This window comes from Podarcis raffonei, chromosome Z (genome assembly GCF_027172205.1).
Source record: "Podarcis raffonei isolate rPodRaf1 chromosome Z, rPodRaf1.pri, whole genome shotgun sequence".
Classification (NCBI taxonomy): Eukaryota; Metazoa; Chordata; class Lepidosauria; order Squamata; family Lacertidae; genus Podarcis; species Podarcis raffonei.
In genome coordinates, this window is record NC_070621.1 from 32229155 (window position 1) to 32247700 (window position 18546).

At 43.8% G+C, this 18546-nt stretch overlaps 2 protein-coding genes and 1 pseudogene across 4 annotated transcripts in view; all 3 read left to right on the plus strand.

Annotated features, from left to right (window-relative positions):
- The window catches only part of DKC1 (dyskerin pseudouridine synthase 1), a 185729-nt gene that overhangs the window by 155042 nt on the left and 12141 nt on the right, over positions 1 to 18546 (plus strand). The window contains exons 1-3 of one of the 3 annotated variants that reach the window (XM_053373845.1): positions 15188 to 15289; positions 17048 to 17112; positions 17588 to 17674. In XM_053373845.1, the coding sequence (XP_053229820.1) occupies positions 15274 to 15289; positions 17048 to 17112; positions 17588 to 17674 (168 nt within the window). In that variant the 5' untranslated portion in view covers positions 15188 to 15273. Of the gene's footprint in view, positions 1 to 15187; positions 15290 to 17045; positions 17113 to 17587; positions 17675 to 18546 lie in introns of those variants that run through there. The other 2 variants (XM_053373846.1, XM_053373847.1) reach the window with 2 other exon arrangements.
- LOC128406442 (40-kDa huntingtin-associated protein-like) lies at positions 4894 to 8954 on the plus strand. Its single transcript, XM_053373850.1, has one exon. The coding sequence runs from the start codon at positions 4976 to 4978 to the stop codon at positions 6050 to 6052; it is 1077 nt and encodes a 358-aa protein (XP_053229825.1). The 5' UTR covers positions 4894 to 4975; the 3' UTR covers positions 6053 to 8954.
- Positions 9171 to 11008, plus strand: LOC128406445 (protein UXT-like; annotated as a pseudogene).

The window sequence follows — 18546 nt, forward strand, 5'->3', positions numbered from 1 at the left end:
CCAGCCTGGAAGGGATCTCAAGAGCACGCGGGAAAAAGTGCCTCAGACAGACACACACAGGGGCTGCTTCGCTCTCCCACGAATAAAAGGTTTCCCGGGTTGTTTCTCCTCACTTTCCTTGACAGCCGGGCGCTGGCGGCCTCTCTTTGGGTCCCCTAACTTTGCCCAAGGAAAGGGGGGGGGAAGTATCCCGTTTCCCCTCCCCACCTCCTCTCTGCCTTCCCCAGAACCAATAACAAGCTGCTCTGAGGTACACTAGTGGCGGGAGGGGGGCGGTGGAGGGAAGAGAAGGGAAGCGCTGTCCTCTTCTCAGATTGGGGACAGCCTCCCCCCCTCATTCTCCCCAACCTGTGAAACAACCAGATTCAAATCCTCGCCTCTTCACCCCTCAGCAAACCTTTTAGGCTGCATTTTAATGTATTTTAATCTTGTTTTTTAAGTTTTATTTCAATCCATTTTTTTTATTGGTTGTTAGCCGCCCTGAGCCGGGCCTTGGATGGGGAGGGCGGGGTATAAATAAAATTATTATTATTATTATTATTATTATTATTATTATTATTATTATTTTCCCCCTCTTCTCTTCTCCCCTCCCCCCCCCCCAAGCTAAGAGGCTTTTCCTCACGCCCAAGTCTGAAAATCACCCAGAGGGCTACTGAAATTTCATGTTGGTGTTGCTGAAAGAGGAAAGGGGATGGGGAGTTGTGTGAGGAAGGTGGGGGTGGGGAGAAGGAAGGAAGGAAGGACCAGTGCCACCGCTGCAAGGACTTCCAGAGGGGGGGGGTGCCCTTGACTAGGGGGGCACAATCTGGATGGTTCTGCCAGGTGCACACGATCACATAGTGCGCCACCTGATGACTTGTTTTTCAGCAGTCATCCTGGTTTGCTTACACAGCAATTCGACTATGTCAAATATCTACTATTTGTTCTGATATGTTTGTAGGAGTTACATGACAACAAACTGCATTCATCCTGATTTGCTTGTGGGGTGTTTTCTCATTAACCATTCATTCATCCCACACTTTCTAGTGAATTTTCCCATCACTTTTCTCACAGAAGGAAAAATACATGTGTATTTTTTTTTGTTTTTTTAAACATGAACTTGTTATTCACACTTTTGCTTGTCCTGTATTTTTTTTCCAAAATTTTTATTGGTTTTCACAATATTATAAACAAACAAACACACAAGACAAACAAACATAAATCATAGCCTTATTGAAAATTACACTTATTAACTTCGTTAAGTGACTTCCTCGCTTCCCCTTGGTTGAATTTCATTGCATGTCCTTTTAACGGTTTTCCAAATCCCAATTCTTATGAAATTTAACTTAAACATTAACATCCTTAAATCTTCACCTTATGGAATTAAACATATTAATTCATCATTTAACATAAATAAAATCCTAAGCCAATTAAGTATCTGCAAGCTATTTTCAATTAATTTAACTTAACAAATTTAACTAGATAATCATTCAATTTATTTAAATTTGCTTGTCCTGTATTTTTACCCTATTTGTGTACTGATCAGTTTATCTGGGTCTGAGAGCTTTTCTCGTTGTTCCACAGCTGTCTTAGGGGAAAAAACAATATTATCTGCTGAATCAGAAAGTTGACCAGCAAAATCTGTCTTCAGATTTTCTGCACATCTGATTAAGATCCAATTCATTGGAAAAACCAAGCTACCCCATCAATTAGAGACTGGCAAACAAAATTATTTGAATTTGTTGAACTTGCAAAAATGACACAAAAAATCAGAAACCAAAAAAATACAAAGTTTATTAATGACTGGAACAAATTTATGATATATATCGAAGGGAATTACAGAAGCCTAAAAACTATAGCAGGTCTGATATAAATCTTACGACATGCAAATTATTAACAATCACTAGCTGCGGGAAAAATAAATTATGTATATTAAGAAGCCTGAAAGCGGGAGGGATGGAGGTCAACAGAGTGTAGAAGAATGATTTAAGTTCCTAAGATATAAAGAGACAAGCGTGAAGACAAAGAACTGTAACGGAAATGGACAATATTTTTACGTTATGTTTAGATATTTGTTATGTATTTTTTCTTTTCTTTGTAACTGTTAATTTGTTTTCCTTTTTGGTTACTTACATGAAACTTAATAAAAAGAAGTTAAAAAAAAAAAGATCCAATTCAGCAAGTAAGTTCCTATTTTCACAAGGCACAGTCGTGGAGCAATGAGAAAAGGTCTTGGAGTTAATTGCTACACAACATAATCAAAATACAGGTCAAGCAAAAGTGTGGACAAACCCAGAGTGCTTTAATCAATTTCAATTATAGAAAGCTAAAGTTCTAGTACACTCTTAAATCTCTCCTGCATAATACTGACAGTTTGGAGAGACCTCCAGATTCCTGCATCAGTTTTCTATATGTAGAATCTCAGCCATTTGTCAACAGTATTGCATTAAGGATAAACACAATTCAAATATAACAGAATTATCAGTTGTGAACACACACTCACAAATGAGCCTGTTGCACCAGCCAAATGGCCCATCTAGACTCCATTCACATGGCAGTTCATTCTACTTCCCCAATGTTTCCCTAACATTATTAGAGACAATGTGGTATAGTGGTTAGAGTGTTGGATTAGGACCAAGGAGACTAGGGTTCAAATCCTCACTCAGCCATGAAGCTCACTGAGTGACATTGGCCCAGCCATTGTGTCTCAGCCTAACCTACACCACAGGGTTGTTGTGGGAATTAAATGAGGAGGTGGAGAACCATGTGTGCTATCTTGAGCTCCTTGGAGAAAAAAGGTGGGATATAAATGAAATTAAGAAACAAACTATTAATTGTGGCATTCTCTTTGAACTTTAACACAAGGAGAAAGCTAGTTCCAGAAAATAGAAAATAGAGCGTGTTTAGCACTCATTTCTGTGTTATTTGATTCTACACAAAAAATCTATTTGCAGCCCCCTTAACACGGAAAAAAATCACATGTGTAAGGTGATGAGATTTGGAACAGTATGTCAGCATACCATTCTTAGTTGTTTGCAGGGAGGCACAACAGTTTTGGGGGAAGGTAGGTCTTGTTTATATATTTCTGGAATGAGAAAGTAAATCATATTTTTCCTTTTAATTTATTCACACTTTGATAGAGTTTTTATTATGTTATTTAGCTCTTCATATGCCATTTCCTTGTTTTTCCTTTCCATTTCTTCTCTCTTTTTTATTTTATTTTGCATGAGAAGCAAGAACTTTTGATGCATAACAGTTTTGGTTACATATTGTCACAACATATTAATAAAAATTATTTTAAAATATATAGAGAAAATATAGATAACACAAAGAGAACATAAATTCAGACAGAAGTGCCAGTGTTGCAATCAGGAAAACTAACACAGCATCACCTACATGTCTGATTGCAACCTAAGAGGACCAGGCCACTTTATGGTGCCGCCACACTTCCACTTGTCCAGTGCCGAGAAAGAATGGGTCTCAGCATTTTCCCCTGATATAGAAAAAATAGCGGTGGTTGGCTTTTGCTGCCCAACTCCCCAACTCCCCTAAGTCCATGATCCGTCAGAGATGAATGGATGGTGGCAGGATGCAGTGAAAGCAAGGCAGATATTTATTTTTCAGTTGCAACAGAGTTCCTTCCCCTCCTAGCAAGGAGGCAAGAGACCCAGAACCCAGAAAAAACATCTCTTTTAAGGGTTTGCATTTTGGCGTGGAGGAGGAGAAACCCCCTCTACAAACAGTCAGAAATTACATCTCACAGAAGGTGGGGTTCCTTTGGCTCAGACAGGCTGAAGTGTGATATTCTTGAGGATTTAGCAAGTTTTACATAATTCCAGACACAGTTTGGGACGCGGGTGGCACTGTGGTGTAAACCAAACCAAGCTTTGGGCTTGCTGATCAGAAGATCGGCGGTGTGAGCTCCCATTGTTCAGTCCCAGCTCCTGCCAACCTAGCAGTTCGAAAGCACGTCAAAGTGCAAGTAGGTAAATAGGTACCACTCCAGCAGGAAAGTAAACGACATTTCCATGCACTGCTGTGGTTTTGCCAGAAGCGGTTTAGTCATGCTGGCCACATGACCCGGAAAAACTATCTGCGGACAAATGTCGGCTCTCTTGGCCAGTAAAGCAAGATGAGCGCCGCAACCCCAGCATCGTTGGAGACTGAGCTTAACTGTTAGGGGTCCTTTACTTTTCTGAGACACAGTTTACACAAAACATTAGCATTTGATAAGACAATCAGGATGCCCATCCCTCAATGCGGAGCATCTGGGCAGACAATGACAATACAAAGGAGGTTCATAGATGTAGGAGAGGAATCCTTTCAGGAACTTCCCCTGATGTTCTCAGGCAAGGGGAATTAAGGAGGCAGAGGAAATATTTAGAGTCTTTAGGAGAGTCAAGATGGCTTTTGGATTGCTTTCCTGTACTAGTTTAGACATGTGGTTCATATACTTATGTATGTGTGTTTACCTTGTGCAGTTATCAACGTTCATTCTATATTTGAAACCTTACAATTCCCATAACACCCCCTTGCCCTGCTCCTTTCCCACGGAAAAAACCCATTCTAACTTCAAACAGGAGAAAACGGCTATCCCGCGGAAAACTCAACTGCTCCGACTGAGCACTAAAGGAGGATTTCCCCCAGAAAGACACATCATTTTGTGCTGTCTTTCTAGGCACGGGTTCCGTGTTCTAAAGTGCTGCGTCTGGTACGTTGTTGGTTGTTTCGCCACAGCGCTTTCCCTGTGAAAACCTCTTTTTGTTCCACCTGGATCTGTGCCTGGAAAGCAAAGTACAGGTAGGAGTGCGCTGAGATGAGCCCAGGGATGGAGCCCAGGGATGGGAACGGCTGCCTCCGCAGTCGCCATGGTTACACGGCCCTTAGCAACGCCTTCTTCTCCACTTCCTGTTCCGTCGCCCGGCAACGCTCTGTCGCCATTTCCTGCGGGGCCTAGCATAGGAGAGCTGTCAGTGAAGCCGAAGCAGTCGGGAAGATGCTGTCCGTCCCGGGTACCGGCGGTGGCGGCCTGTCGCCTGGTTTCAGCGGAGGGGAATCCGGGTCGGGATCGGGCGGCGGAGGCGACTTCCTGACGCGCTACCGGCTCGTGTCGACCAAGCTCCGCCGGCGCTTCCTGCGCAAGCCGAACGTGTCTGAGGCGGCCGAGCAGTTCGCGGCGCTGGCCAGGGAGCTGCGGGCCCAGGAGAGCCTCCCGTACGCGGCCTGGTGCCAGCTAGCGGTGGCGCGCTGCGCCCAGAGCCTCGGGCACGCGCCCGGAGAAGCGGCGGCGCTGGGCGAAGCGGCGCGCCTCTGGCTCAAGCACGAGCGGGAGCTCCGCCTGCGCCAAGGCCCCTGGCTGGGACTGTCTGAACACCTGCCGGCTGCCCAGAGCTGCGTGGCTTTCGGCTCCCGCCTGCGCCTCGACCTGGGCCAGCCCGCGCTGGCAGCCGGGCTTTGGCTCGAGCTGGGCAACGAGCTGCGCTCCGGCGGGGAGCCGGGCCAAGCCGTGCCGGCCCTTCTGCGCGCCGCAGACCTCCTGGCGGTCGCCCAGCTGCCCCTGGAGGCTCTGCGCTGCCTACGCGACGTGGCCTCCTGCCTGCTGCTTTGCCGCGACCACGATGGTGCTTTGGCTGTGCTCACCCAGGCGCAGCTGATGGCTCAGGCCGGCACAGGACCCTCTGCCGGTGGATCGACATCTTCGGCTGCCGCAGCCGCTTCTTCATCCGTTCCGGTCAGCCCGCCGCCGGGAGCCTTCCTCGACGAGCTGCTGCACTGCGAGGTGGCCCGCGTCCTTCTCCTCCTGCTGCTCCAGCCGCCGCCTTCCAAGCTGATGCCCGAGCACGCCAAGACCCTCGAGAAGTACTCCTGGGAGGCCCTGGATGCCTCGCCGGGCTACGTGCCCTCAGAGCTCTTCCTGCTGCTGCAGTCCGCTGTCATGGCTTGCCAAGAGAAAGACCTGGAGGCGCTCAAGGTGCTGCAGAAGGAACTCTGGCCGCTGCTCACTCCGGAGCAGAATCACCTCCTCCATCTGGTGGTACAGGAAATGATCAGTCCCTCAGGTCAGGGGATATGACCAAGGGTACTTTGGTATAGCCTACGGTTCTTAGACAACTCTTTTTTGTTTTTCACAGAAGTGTTGCAAAGAAGGTTTGCTTTGCTGATGGAAGTGACACTTCAGTCTCTGTCCTCCTAGCTTCCAGCCTGCATTTTCCATTAAGTCTACTGCACCTTTTCTCTGCATGAAGGAAACACGGTGGCAAAGCACTGCCTTTCATTCTATTGGGGCTTACTTTCTTCCTATCCACATCTATTCTTTCCTAACATTACTTAGACTTCACTAAGGACTTGAGAGAAAAACACGAGGTGTCCCACATTCCCCCCCCCCCCCGCTGTTGGGCTGATTTTATCATATTGGACTTTATAAAACACTTTCTTCATCATTGGTTCCAGAAATTACACTTAATTTATAACACATTGTAAACTTGAAAGTAATGTTGCGGAATTTTAAATGTTGATACTTATTTATATTTTACATTTTAAAGTGTAAGTACACATGTGAGAGGTAGCTGTGTTCTCTTGCACATGGCTTTGTGTTGAACTGCTGGATTCTTGCTTGAAAACTATGCTGCCAGTTTTCTTCTTACGTTATTGGAACCGTCCACAACCAAGTGTCCTCTAGATTGCTTTGCACTACAACTTGTCTCAGCCCCAGCCAGCATGGCTTGATGGAAGCTGTAGTGTAGTCTAAAACATCTGGAGAGTACCAGGTTGGGGAAGGCTTTTTTAGTGTTTGAATACAAAATTCATTACAGTAAGCCCACAACATATGCAGGAGTTACATTCCAGGTTTCACAACTGGTTCAATGGCAGATGGGATTGCCAGTGTCATTTCCCCCATATATACACAAATTGCTGCACACGTAAAGCTGAATGCACGAAAGTTAAATGCACTTAAGTTGCAGGCTTACTGTAATCATTATTCAAGAATCAAAAAAATCCTGTCCGTTTAAAATCAGATTTAAGAGACTTTCATGTAGGCCTAGACTGCATAAAGCCAGCAAATTGAAAACCAAGGCTGATGCTTTAATGTGTGCTTGTGCCCCAGGGAGATCACTTTGGTGGTGAAAACTGAGCAAAATAAAAATGATATTGTGCAGTGTCACAAGTTGCTGATTTGAAACTTAGCCTTAGTGCACCACACATTTCCTTTGCCTTCCAGCCTTAAATCCAGATGAGAGTAAAAATGCCTGGGACTTGCATAAATGCCTCATATAGTCCTGGTCTTGTATTGCCTTATGAAGCTTTGTTAGAGAGCAAACATATTTGTTACTTATATCAGTAAGTAATGGGTAGGAGGGGGAGGTCTTCTCTGCTGCAGAAAAGGATGAGGGTGGTACTGGTAATGCTTGAGGTGTGTGCAGTCTTATTTCCTAGTACAGTCGTACCTTGAATCCTGAACACCTTACAAGTCGAACGTTGTGGCTCCTGAATGCCACAAACTTGGAAGTGAGTGTTCCGGTTTGCAAACGTTCTTTGGAACCCACCTTCCAATTGGCTGCAGGAGCTTCCAGCAGCCAATGAGAAGCCACACCTTGGTTTCCGAACGTTTTGGAAGTTGAACAGACTTCAGGAACAGGTTCCATTCGACTTCCGAGGTATGACTGTACTGTTGTAATCGCTGATGATGCTAATGATAATATATGTAATAACTTTCGAAAATAATCCCTTTATATATATCATAGACTTTAAAAGAGGCAACAGCAAAAGATGCATCTGGGAAGTCGTCAAAGTACAGATTTTGAGCAGGAATAGGTTGCTTAATTATTTATGCAGGCAACCCCTTACTTACGCATGTTCAATAGGTGTGCAATTGTACATACAGTGGTACCTCTGGTTACGTACTTAATTCGTTCCAGAGGTCCGTTCTTAACCTGAAACTGTTCTTAACCTGAAGCACTACTTTAGCTAATGGGGCCTTCCGCCACCACCGCACAATTTCTGTTCTCATCCTGAAGCAAGGTTCTTAACCCGAGGTACTATTTCTGGGTTAGTGGAGTCTAACCTGAAGTGTATGTAACCCGAGGTACCACTGTACGTGCATCACATCGAACCCAGAAGTGACCTTAAAACATTCCAAAAAAGGGGTGGAATGGATGTGTGTGTGCACAGGCTTTTTCAATGGTGTTTCAAATATATGATTTCACTAACATGCCCGGTGCCTCAGAACGTAACCACCACATAAATGGGGGGGGTGTGCCCTGTATTTCAGTCCATTTTTAGGCTCATGCCTTTTCTACTTTAAAAGTCACTCACTGGAAGTTACATGAAGTGTCAAGTTAGACAACTGAGCTCACAAATCTTAGCCCATACTTCATTTATGTTGTGTGCTTGCAGTCTGAAAAAAAGAAGTGTTGGAAGAGCATAAGAGCCAGCTTCTTGGGGCTGAGGTCTGTTTGGGCCCTCTAATAAAATATTTGAGGGGTCCACCCCCCACCCCACCCCCGTTGATGGGCTTTGCCATTCAAATGGTGTATGTGCGCTGTGTCATGTGTTTGGTTATGCATGGTGGGGCTTACCTGCCCCCACCCCAATATTTTATTTAAGTTGGTACCCCTGTGGAAGAGGGTGCTTCTACTCACTTCTTTATACCACCCAGACTGCTTTATCACCACCAAACGACTCTAGTGCCAAAGCAATCTCAGGTATCTTGGCAGCATATATGTGATGGAAGTAATAAATAAATGTTTCTTATTCATGTTGCAGTTCCAATCCAGAATGAAAACCTTTTTTCATTCTTAGTGTTGTGCTACACAAAAGATCAGTTTGAAATTTGGCATATTCACAATGGGTAGATCACGTAGGACAGACAATGTGGTGCTCCTCAGATATTCTATAGAACATTAGGGCTTATAATAATGGGACTTCATTTGTCTTTTTGTCCTACCCTTCTTAACTAAAGGGAATTCCTGTTCCTCTTTGATTGTAAAAATAACTTGCTTTGTTTGGAATTTACAGAGAGTAAGGTAAACATTTTGTGCCTTTACCACTCAATCCTAAACCAGTTAACTCAAATGTCAGCCTTGTTTTATTATTTGGACACAGCTTAAGTCATATGCATACTAGATGGTAGAGATGTCAGGCGCCAAAAAAAAACAACCTCAAAAAGACTTCAGGTGCCATCCTGGCACTTGGTTGCAAGTGGCTGATAGCCAGATGCAAAATGAGATGCATTTAAGCAAATCTGTTTATTATATTACAGGTGCACTAGCATCTACTTCTATGTGTAAATGCCTAGCTATCACTAGATTGTAGTGAGCAGTGTTAGAAACTCAGATATATAAGGTAGGCACAAAATGGCTCCTTAAGCCAAGGTTACAGTTGCCCAAATGGAATATCTGGTTGCCATTTTTGGGCAAGATGGCTTTAAAAAGTCTTATTTTTCAAAGGATGGACAGACTGATTGATTCTCAGTTAAACATCTGGCTAGTTCAGATGACAGCCTTGAACTAGGTTAAGAACTTTGAGAACATAAAAGGGAAAAAATCACTTTATTCATAGACAGTCCACATTGGCCTATTCCTACCTCTTTTTCTTAATGGTGACACAGACAGTTCGTAGCATAGGAATATTCTTCACAGTTGTGAGCAGGGTAGTGGGGTGGGGTAAATGAAGACAAGTGACAACCATTAACTATAACGTCGTCCACTGCTCCAGCTCAGGCTGCACAGAAAAAGCATTTTGGTTTCTGAAATCCATTCTGATTGTGCAGATAAAATATAACTGATGGAATTATACAGGATGTGGTATTAGTATGTGAAAACAGTCAAGATCCAGGCATGCACCTCCAGATAGTGGAGATGTCAGGCACTATCCTGGTGTCCAGGTATCTTCAGTTGGTTGCAAGTGGTTGATAGTCAGGTGCAAAATGCACCTGGTGCCTGGCTAATTTTGAACACTAGTGGTGAGATGCATTTAAGCAAATCACTGTTTATTATATTACAGTTGCACTAGCTTGGCTTGGCAGAAAGATGGTCTTGAGTTTCAAGTTTTGAGGAATTACATTATTCCCTGTTTACTTGGACTCAAAGTGAATTCACCAATTCATCAATAGCATAACAGTTGTGGAAGCATCTGCGTGGAGGGAGGGTAGCCTCCCTCGCCCACCTGCCCACGTCTCCCCCCCCCAGGCCCTCCTCTCCCTCACCCAGCCCCTCAGTTTCCAACTGGATTGCGGAACGTCCAGCTTCTTGTTTCTGTGGGAGGAAGGCGGGAGGGCCCAGAGTTACAGTGAGTAACAGTCCCACTGATCTCCCCTCCAGGCTCTGGCATGAAAGCTCCCGCGGGAACCTCGCCAGAATGCCAGGTGAGCAGCAGGTACAGGAGAAGGTGCTCCAGTGCGAAGCTATCGTCGGTGAAGTTCTGCAGAGGGGTCTCCAGAGGGTTCTGGAGCAGCAAGATCAGGTCTATGAAAATGTGGCTCAGTAACTTCAGCTCAATAATATTATTGAGTGATTGCAGGAGATAGGAAGCCAGGAGCTGACGACTCAAGTGGATCTAGGCTACAATTTCTATGTCAATGTAGAAGTGCCTGATGTCTCCACCATATTGGTAGCACTGGGTTATGGGTTATTTGTGGAGTTGACTCTTCCTGGGGTGCTTGCCTTCATTGAGAAGAACAAGAAGCTACTAACAGAGTTCAGTGAAGCCCTTACCAAAGACTGCCAAGATCAAAGCCAATATTAAGATGGTTTTAGAGGGCTTGCATGAACTCCAAGGTCTCCAAGATTTGCCTGAGGAGACCAGAAGGGACATCTTCCTTTAGGCACCTGCCCTTCCTAGAGGGAGCGTTTTCAATGTGATATGCTGGAAGAAGAGTTAGTCTCTTGGGCATTTTGGTGGTGGCAGCAGGAACTGTGTTTGTAACTGAGGAAACCCTTATGAGTTGGGTAGGGTGAATGTGCTTACAGGGATAGCAGATCAGAGAGTTTGAGAGAGAATAGTTTCTCTTGGGGTGGTTGATTTCACTGCTTCATATTTCACTGCTTCATATATATATTCATATATATATTCCTCTGTTTCCCCAGGAACTGTGTCTTAGTTCTTATTCTGTGTTCTTAGTTCTGTATCTTATAAGTTCATATCAGTTTGTGAAAGTAATAAACAAAGATGATTATTTTAAAAAACAACAACCCAAAACAGCAGTTATTGATTTTTACCAGCCATGACTTTGGCAACCCACTACACAACTACGCAGAGCTGATCATTTATGCCAATGCTTCACCCTTTGAATACTGCAAAGGATCATTTTAAGCTTTGTGTCTGGTACCTCTCTCACAGCCATGCTCAATGCTGTGATGTGAAGCATGGAAGTTCTAGGTTGCAGTGAGGTCTCTGCAGCCATGATGAATACATCAGCTCCAAGATCTAAAAATGAGGGGGTCCAAGCCCCATACAATGAAAATTCTGTTCAGTGGTAGTGAACACTGCCCTCCGCAAAACTTTTTTCTTCTATTTATTTATTTTCTTCTATTTTCTTTTTTCTCTATCCTCACATAGAGGAGGGAGAAAGGTTGTTTTCTGCTGCTCCAGAGAAGCGGACACGGAGCAATGGATCCAAACTGCAGGAAAGAAGATTCCACCTAAACATTAGGAAGAACTTCCTGACAGTAAGAGCTGTTTGACAGTGGAATTTGCTGCCAAGGAGTGTGGTGGAGTCTCCTTCTTTGGAGGTCTTTAAGCAGAGGCTTGACAACCATATGTCAGGAGTGCTCTGATGGTGTTTCCTGCTTGGCAGGGGGTTGGACTTGATGGCCCTTGTGGTCTCTTCCAACTCTATGATTCTATGATTTTACTCCAACGCCCATCAGCCCCAGCCAGCATGGCCAATTCTCAGAGATGATTAGATTTGTATTCCAGCAACATCTGAATAGCCCTATATTGGACCTATTGGCTACTCCTGCCTTAGGTCCATATACATTGCTAAAAATAAAGGGGAAAGCACTCCATTTACCTATTGTTTTATTAAATATACACATAACCTGACACTTCAGAAAACTTTCTATGCATGAGTACAAAATCATTAGAATATGAAATCAATCAACTCAAACACTCATGTAATAAAACAACAGAGGGGTTTTTTTAATAGCGTAAAACTGAAATGAGAACCCAAGAGATTAATCATTCAAGAGACTTTTCCAATACTTTACCCTCAAAGGATAGTTAAGCCCCTGGCATCAATAACAACTTTTTAGAAGCCTACACCTTCTGTCCGGCTCAAGGAAACCAGTTTTTTTAAAAAACAAAAAACCAGGCCTAAGTTATAACAAAATTAAAATAGACCAGGAAAAAAAGATTGAAGAATGGTACCATTCCTCAATCTTATTTTTTCCTAACAAGAACAATGATTAGACAAACAGGATATGACTTATCAGAAAACAATCATGACAAAAATGTCACATACTCAAGGACGAAGTCTCAGATTAATAATCAACAGTTTCTTGATTATACTTTGGCTGTGAGTCTGGCATTTGCACATTGGATTTGAGGCACACACCATTGGCTTTTTTTATTGGAAACCAGATACGAACTGGAACTCGCTTTCACCTCTAACTGCCAATGCAATGTATAAAGGAAGGAATACTTCTTTGGTGATCACTCACAGCCAAGTAAGAATGTCTTCCATAAACACGGTTTTAACAATGAGTCCGTAAGTGACTGTGGAGGCCAATTCTGGAACCACACGGCCTTCCACAGTAGGGACATTGGTCTCCAGACGGGAGTTGATCACGATATGGATTTGCCAAGCGTGCCTTCCTCTTAAGTACATTTCTCCCTTGCATCCTGAGTTCAAGTGTCTTCAAAGTCCATGACACCTTTGGTAAAGGCTGTTCTCCAATTGAAGCACTCGCAGGCAAGTGTTTCCCAATTGTTGGTGTTTATACTACATTTTTTAAGATTTGCCTAGAGAAGGAATACAAATGCAATGGGATAAAGCAACACTACTGCACCAATAGAAAAAGAGTATGTTTTAATTTATTAATCCCCTTTTACATTGTTACAGGGATTTTTTACAATGGGGGGGGGGTTGCTCCTCCAGCACACAGTGTGCACCCCCTCTTTGTTCACACACACAATGTCTCCTCAAAGCACCAGATAACACATGACACCACACAATTTCCAATGTTCTGTTCAGGAAGGAAATGGCTACCAAGGAGGGAGCTTGGGACATGAGTGAGGGCAGCCATAACCCATAAAGTGTGAGCTCAGGTACTCAGCAGCCCCTCTGCCTGAGTGATAATCTCTGGCATCCTGATACCTGAGTTCCAGACAGATAATAATAATAATAATAATAATAATAATAATAATAATAATAATAATATTTTTTTATTTATACCCCGTCCTCCCCACGGCTAACACCAGATATAAATTACAATAAAATGTAATAGAAAAGAGTTAATTAAAATACAACTTAAAATACAGCCTCATTTTAATGTAGCCCATAAATCAAGACCATAAAGGGAGGAAACATCAGATATTCACCCGAGCCAGCTATTCATGCTGGTCCTACATGGGAAATTTCCATGCGAAATCCCATATATGGGATCAGAGTGAGTCCATGCCGAAGGCCAGGCAAAACAGCTCCGTCTTGCAGGTAGCCATTCCAGAAACAATAGCAAACCCAGATCAAGACAAAAGGCTGTGATTAACTTAGCTGGGGAAAAGGGACATCTCTTGTGTTTGGTGGAGGTAAAGGTAAGGGAGGGGCAAGCCCTGATGCTCAAGTTTCTGTCGCCAGACCCTTCCAACACGTGATGTATTTGTGATATATGCATGATGTAATTTTAGGGGTGTTGTGGGTATCTTTGTAAAACTGATAAAAGTGGGAGCCACTCTTTGTTCTCTGCTTCTTCCCCATTCTCCCATGTGGTGGGTGGAAGTCCTGTTGCAACAGTTATTTGAATGAAGACCAGGCCTATTGGCTGCTGTTTTGCTCCTATATTCTTGGCTGGTGTCTTTGTTTGGTAATCCAAGTGAGCCCAAGGATTTTCCTATAACAAACATGTGCATCAAGGCAACTTACAAACATTTAAAACAGCTAGAAAGAGTTTTTAAAAACAGTAGAAGTAAAAGGTAATGGTAAAGGACCCCTGGACGGTTAAATTCAGTCAAGGGTGACTATGGGGTGCAGCACTCATCTTCCTTTTCAGGCCCCTTTCTGGGTCATGTGGCCAGCATGCCTGGAGGCTTTTTTATTTTATAGTAGACTAATATTTTAAAAAAATATTTGCCGTTTAAGCCTTATGGCATGCAAGTGGTGTTAAAACGTAGTATAAGTCATAGCTGTCAACTTTTCCCTTTTCTTGCGAGGAATCCTATTCGGAATAAGGGAATTTCCTTTAGAAAAAGGGAAACATTGACAGCTATGGTGTGATTACTTTGCTTCTCCACATCTGATCACTATGTGTTGCTGGATGGTTTGGATTTCCAGGCTGTAATGGGAGAATAAATGCTCAGTTGGAAGAAGTCTCTTGATTTGCTGTTTCTTTTTCATCCAGATGTCCCACCCTAATATGTTGGTCTATCATTTTCAAAATCAAACATCTTTATTAGGACACCTTTATGAGGACTGGCCGAAATACCATAAAAATGTGTGGAAGCGTCAGAGATTTCCAGAAATTTTCATAATACTAGATACGCCTGGCAGGTGTAATTTGCCCACGTTTCTCTACCATAAAATAACGTGCTCAACACACAATCCTGGTTACACACCAAGGATCACCCCCCCATTATCCACTTGGCCAAGCCGCCTGAGCATTGTTTCCACGAGATCCCCACTTTCTGTACAGCCCTGCACCTCCCCCAGCGGGGTTTTATTGCCATCTGGCTCGTGCAAAACCTGCTGGGTGCCGCTGGGTAATTTACAAAAAAAAAAAAACCGCCTCTGCCTCTTGGACTCCAGCTCCCATCTTCCCTGGCTCACTGGCTGGGGCTGCTGGGAGTTGGAGTCCCTTCATAGCCTGAACTCCGGCGCTGTTTAAAAACCCGCCTCTCGGAGGGGAGGGGGACTGTAGGCACCTAGCCTCTCTAGCGCTTTTCTGCCCTCTATGGTGCACCCGCCCGCCCCGCCCACCAGCTCCCTGCTCACCCAATCGCCGCTCCGTCCCTCTTTTCCCGCGCGCCGCGCCGCGCTGCTTGTCGGGACAGGGAGCGGAAGTGGGCGAGGGGATCCCTTTTTCGCTGGCGGGAGGCGAGGTGCGCGCGTGTCTCTCAGAGGCAGCGCGTGGCGAGGGCAAGATGGCGGACGGCCCAGGTGGGTGCGCGGCGTGCGCTCGGGGTCAGGGCTGTCTTCTCCGGACCTGGGGCGAGCTTCGGGCGTGGATCTGACCTTTTCGGGTGCCCTCCATGCGGGCGCAGTGGGGCCTCCTGTAACCTGAGGAGGGATCGCGCTTCTTTCGGGTCGCGGAGAGGATCGCCTCCGGGGAAGAACGGGAATTAAATGCTTAGTTTTTAAGGGGGGGAATGGGGGCGTAGGAAGAGTTGCTGAAGTTCACAGATTTAGCGGAGGGTAGTGTTTAGCTTTCTCAGCCCTGTCCTGAGTCCGATCGTAGCGAAACACGTGGCTACTTGTACAGTGTTTAGAAACGACTCTGTGCATGCTCGGATGTAGTGGGGGGTTTTTTTGGGGGGGTGAGCGATTCCATAAAGCGAGATTGGCCCTCGCCTCCGTCTTTCCGCCGGGTAAGGGTGCATGGGGCAAAACCCGTTTTTACTCCATGGTGCAGCCAAGTCTGAACATGCTCCTTTAAGTCCTCATATTCCTTCAATTTCCACTTCCCTTCTTGTTATGTTAATAAATCTTTGTGTGTTGGCCAACCTCCTTAAGGGATGATGCTTCAATAGGGGATAGCCACCATGGGGATTTGGGTTCTAATAAATCTTTATATTTCTCCCACACTTTAATCAGTGATTTTTTTATTATGTGATTATAGAACCCTTTATGTACTTTATCTTTTCCATACCAAAGATATGCATGCCAGCCAAATCTGTTATCATGTCCCTCCAACTGTTGTTTCCTCCTCCTCTAACTCCTGTCTCTGCTCGTGCGCCTCCGTCTTTCTTTTTGGGGAGGAGGGTGTTGGGGCAACTTTGCCGCCAGGTAAGGGTGCATGGGGCAAAAACCGATTTTGCCGTGGATGTCCGCATCTCAGCGCCGGTGGGGGGAGGGAGAGGTTGCAGTTCTCCCACCTTGGAGCCGATTGTAACGTGTTCAATGTTTCACAGCATGTTTGTTTCCTGGTGGGGGGGGGCAGATTCGCAGGAACTATCGATATTCCGTGGCTGCAGGAAAAAATGCATTTCGAGGAAACGGGCTATTCAGTTTGCCCACTTAAGGCACTAAGGCGCTTGCCCACGTGGGTGGCTTGCATGAGCATTGACTGCAGCCAATTTATCCCATGCAACTGTTTCCTCCAGTACCTCTCTTGCAGGTTTCTTTGGTCACCCACAGCACGCTCTTGGTTTCTCATAGGTTGCAGTGCTTGTTATTTGCAGTGCCTGGCAACAATTCTCTTGCAAACCTAGAATAATGGTATTAACTGCAATAGCGCCATATATAAGGAATCTTGCACAGTACTGTAAACTCTTACAACCGTTTTCATGCCAAGGGCCCTGTTCCTTTCTAGGTGCCATGTGCCAGTGGTAGGTGGGGCCAGAGGCAAAAGGAGACAAAGGATTAAATGCAAATTTGTACAGTAAGCTAGTTTCTTCACACTCTGCTCTATGCAGTGCAAGAAAGAAGCATGAGCCAAGTTCAAGAATGGGTTCCAGACAGGCAAAAGCACTAAGCAAGGCTGTGGGTTGGGGAGTATGTATGGCCTGGGAAGAGTTCAGAGGGCTAGATGGAGAGGCTGGAGGGTTGCATTTGGACTCCAGCTCATAAGTTTCCTATCTGATCTAAAATTTGAAATCAGATTACTAATTTTAGGTTTGATTTTAGATGGGTGAACAATGCCAAGTTTACTTCTAGTTCCATTTATTTGTAGTATTTTTATTTTTTGTCTTTCTGTAGGCTCTGTCTCTAAGAAGCACAAGAAAAAGAAAGAACAGAAATATCTGGTAGAGGAAGATGTTGCTGTGAGTTGCTTTGTGATATTGCTTAATTTCCATACTAGAATTCTATTTAGGGCAAGAACTTTTAAACCTCTCTGCACCCTGTAGCCTACATGGTGCTTTGCAGATGTTGCTGGACTACAGTTCACACCATCTACTTCCTGGGAATATGCTGTTCCCAGGGGTGTGCAAACATTCCCTCTCCTTTTCAGCACTGTAGTTATAACTTTGGCTGATAATTGATGAGGGCAATTGATTGTCTAGAGGCATGCATTCTGGGCAGGAGCTAATAGTGATAGCATTTCTCTCTTTGTAGAAGTCCCCTTATAGATAAAAATTGTTGCATGATGAGGAAAAACAGCAGCATGAAGAGTGCAGTTCTAGTTATTTGCTCTTTATGTCTAGACTAGAGAATATTCTTGATGAGTAAAGGAACATGGTGACCAGCATTCTTCATTGGTGGTTATAGTTGCTAATTTGCCTATTTGATTGTTCCTAGGATATACAGTATTCTGAAGAATTCTTTATCAAGCCTGAATCCAGAGTGGCTCAACTGGACACATCACAATGGCCTTTACTTCTCAAGGTAAACAGAATTGTGCAAATGAACTACATATTTAATTATTAGTGTTCTATATAAAGCTTACGTTATAATTAAATTTAACTAGAGCAACTAATTTACAGTATAATTAACTCTCAAAATTCCATTTAATTTACTGGCAAAAAGAAATGTGAAATTTTTGTGGCTGAGGTTTCTTTTTATCTTTTATATTTATCTTTATAAATATTAAGATTCTTAATTGATAACCATATTCCTAAATATTTCACCTTTTTATGAATCTCTATGTTTATGGATTGGGACAAGTCTTTCTTCTCTGATTCTTTTAAGTTCCTAACTAATAATTTGGTCTTGTTTTTATTAAGTTTAAATCCTGCCACCTGCCCAAATTCTTGGATCTTTTCTATAACTTTAAGGATAGAATTATTGGGTCTTCTACTGTAATTACTAAATCATCAGCAAATGCTTTCAGTTTAAATTCATTTTTACCTGTTTTATTCCTACAACATCTTTATCAGCTCTTATATTCCCTGCTAATACCTCTGGGACCATAACGAACAGAAGCGGTGATAGGGGGCAACCATGTCTGGTTCCCTTTTGTATTGTATATTGATTTGTTATCACCTGATAAAAATCAACAGTATTATGGTCTGAGTAAACAGCTTGGACTCCCCTTATCAGTTTTTCTCCAAAATTGATTTCTTCAAGAATTTTTTTCATGAAATCCCATGAGACATTATCAAATGCTTTTTCCACATTTATAAACATTAAGGGAGTTTGTTTTTCATTTCTTACTTCAAGATATTCTATTATATTTAAGATACTCCTGATGTTATCTTTAATTTGTCTGTCTGGTAAAAACCCTGTTTGATCTTGATGAATATATTCTTGCAGGACTT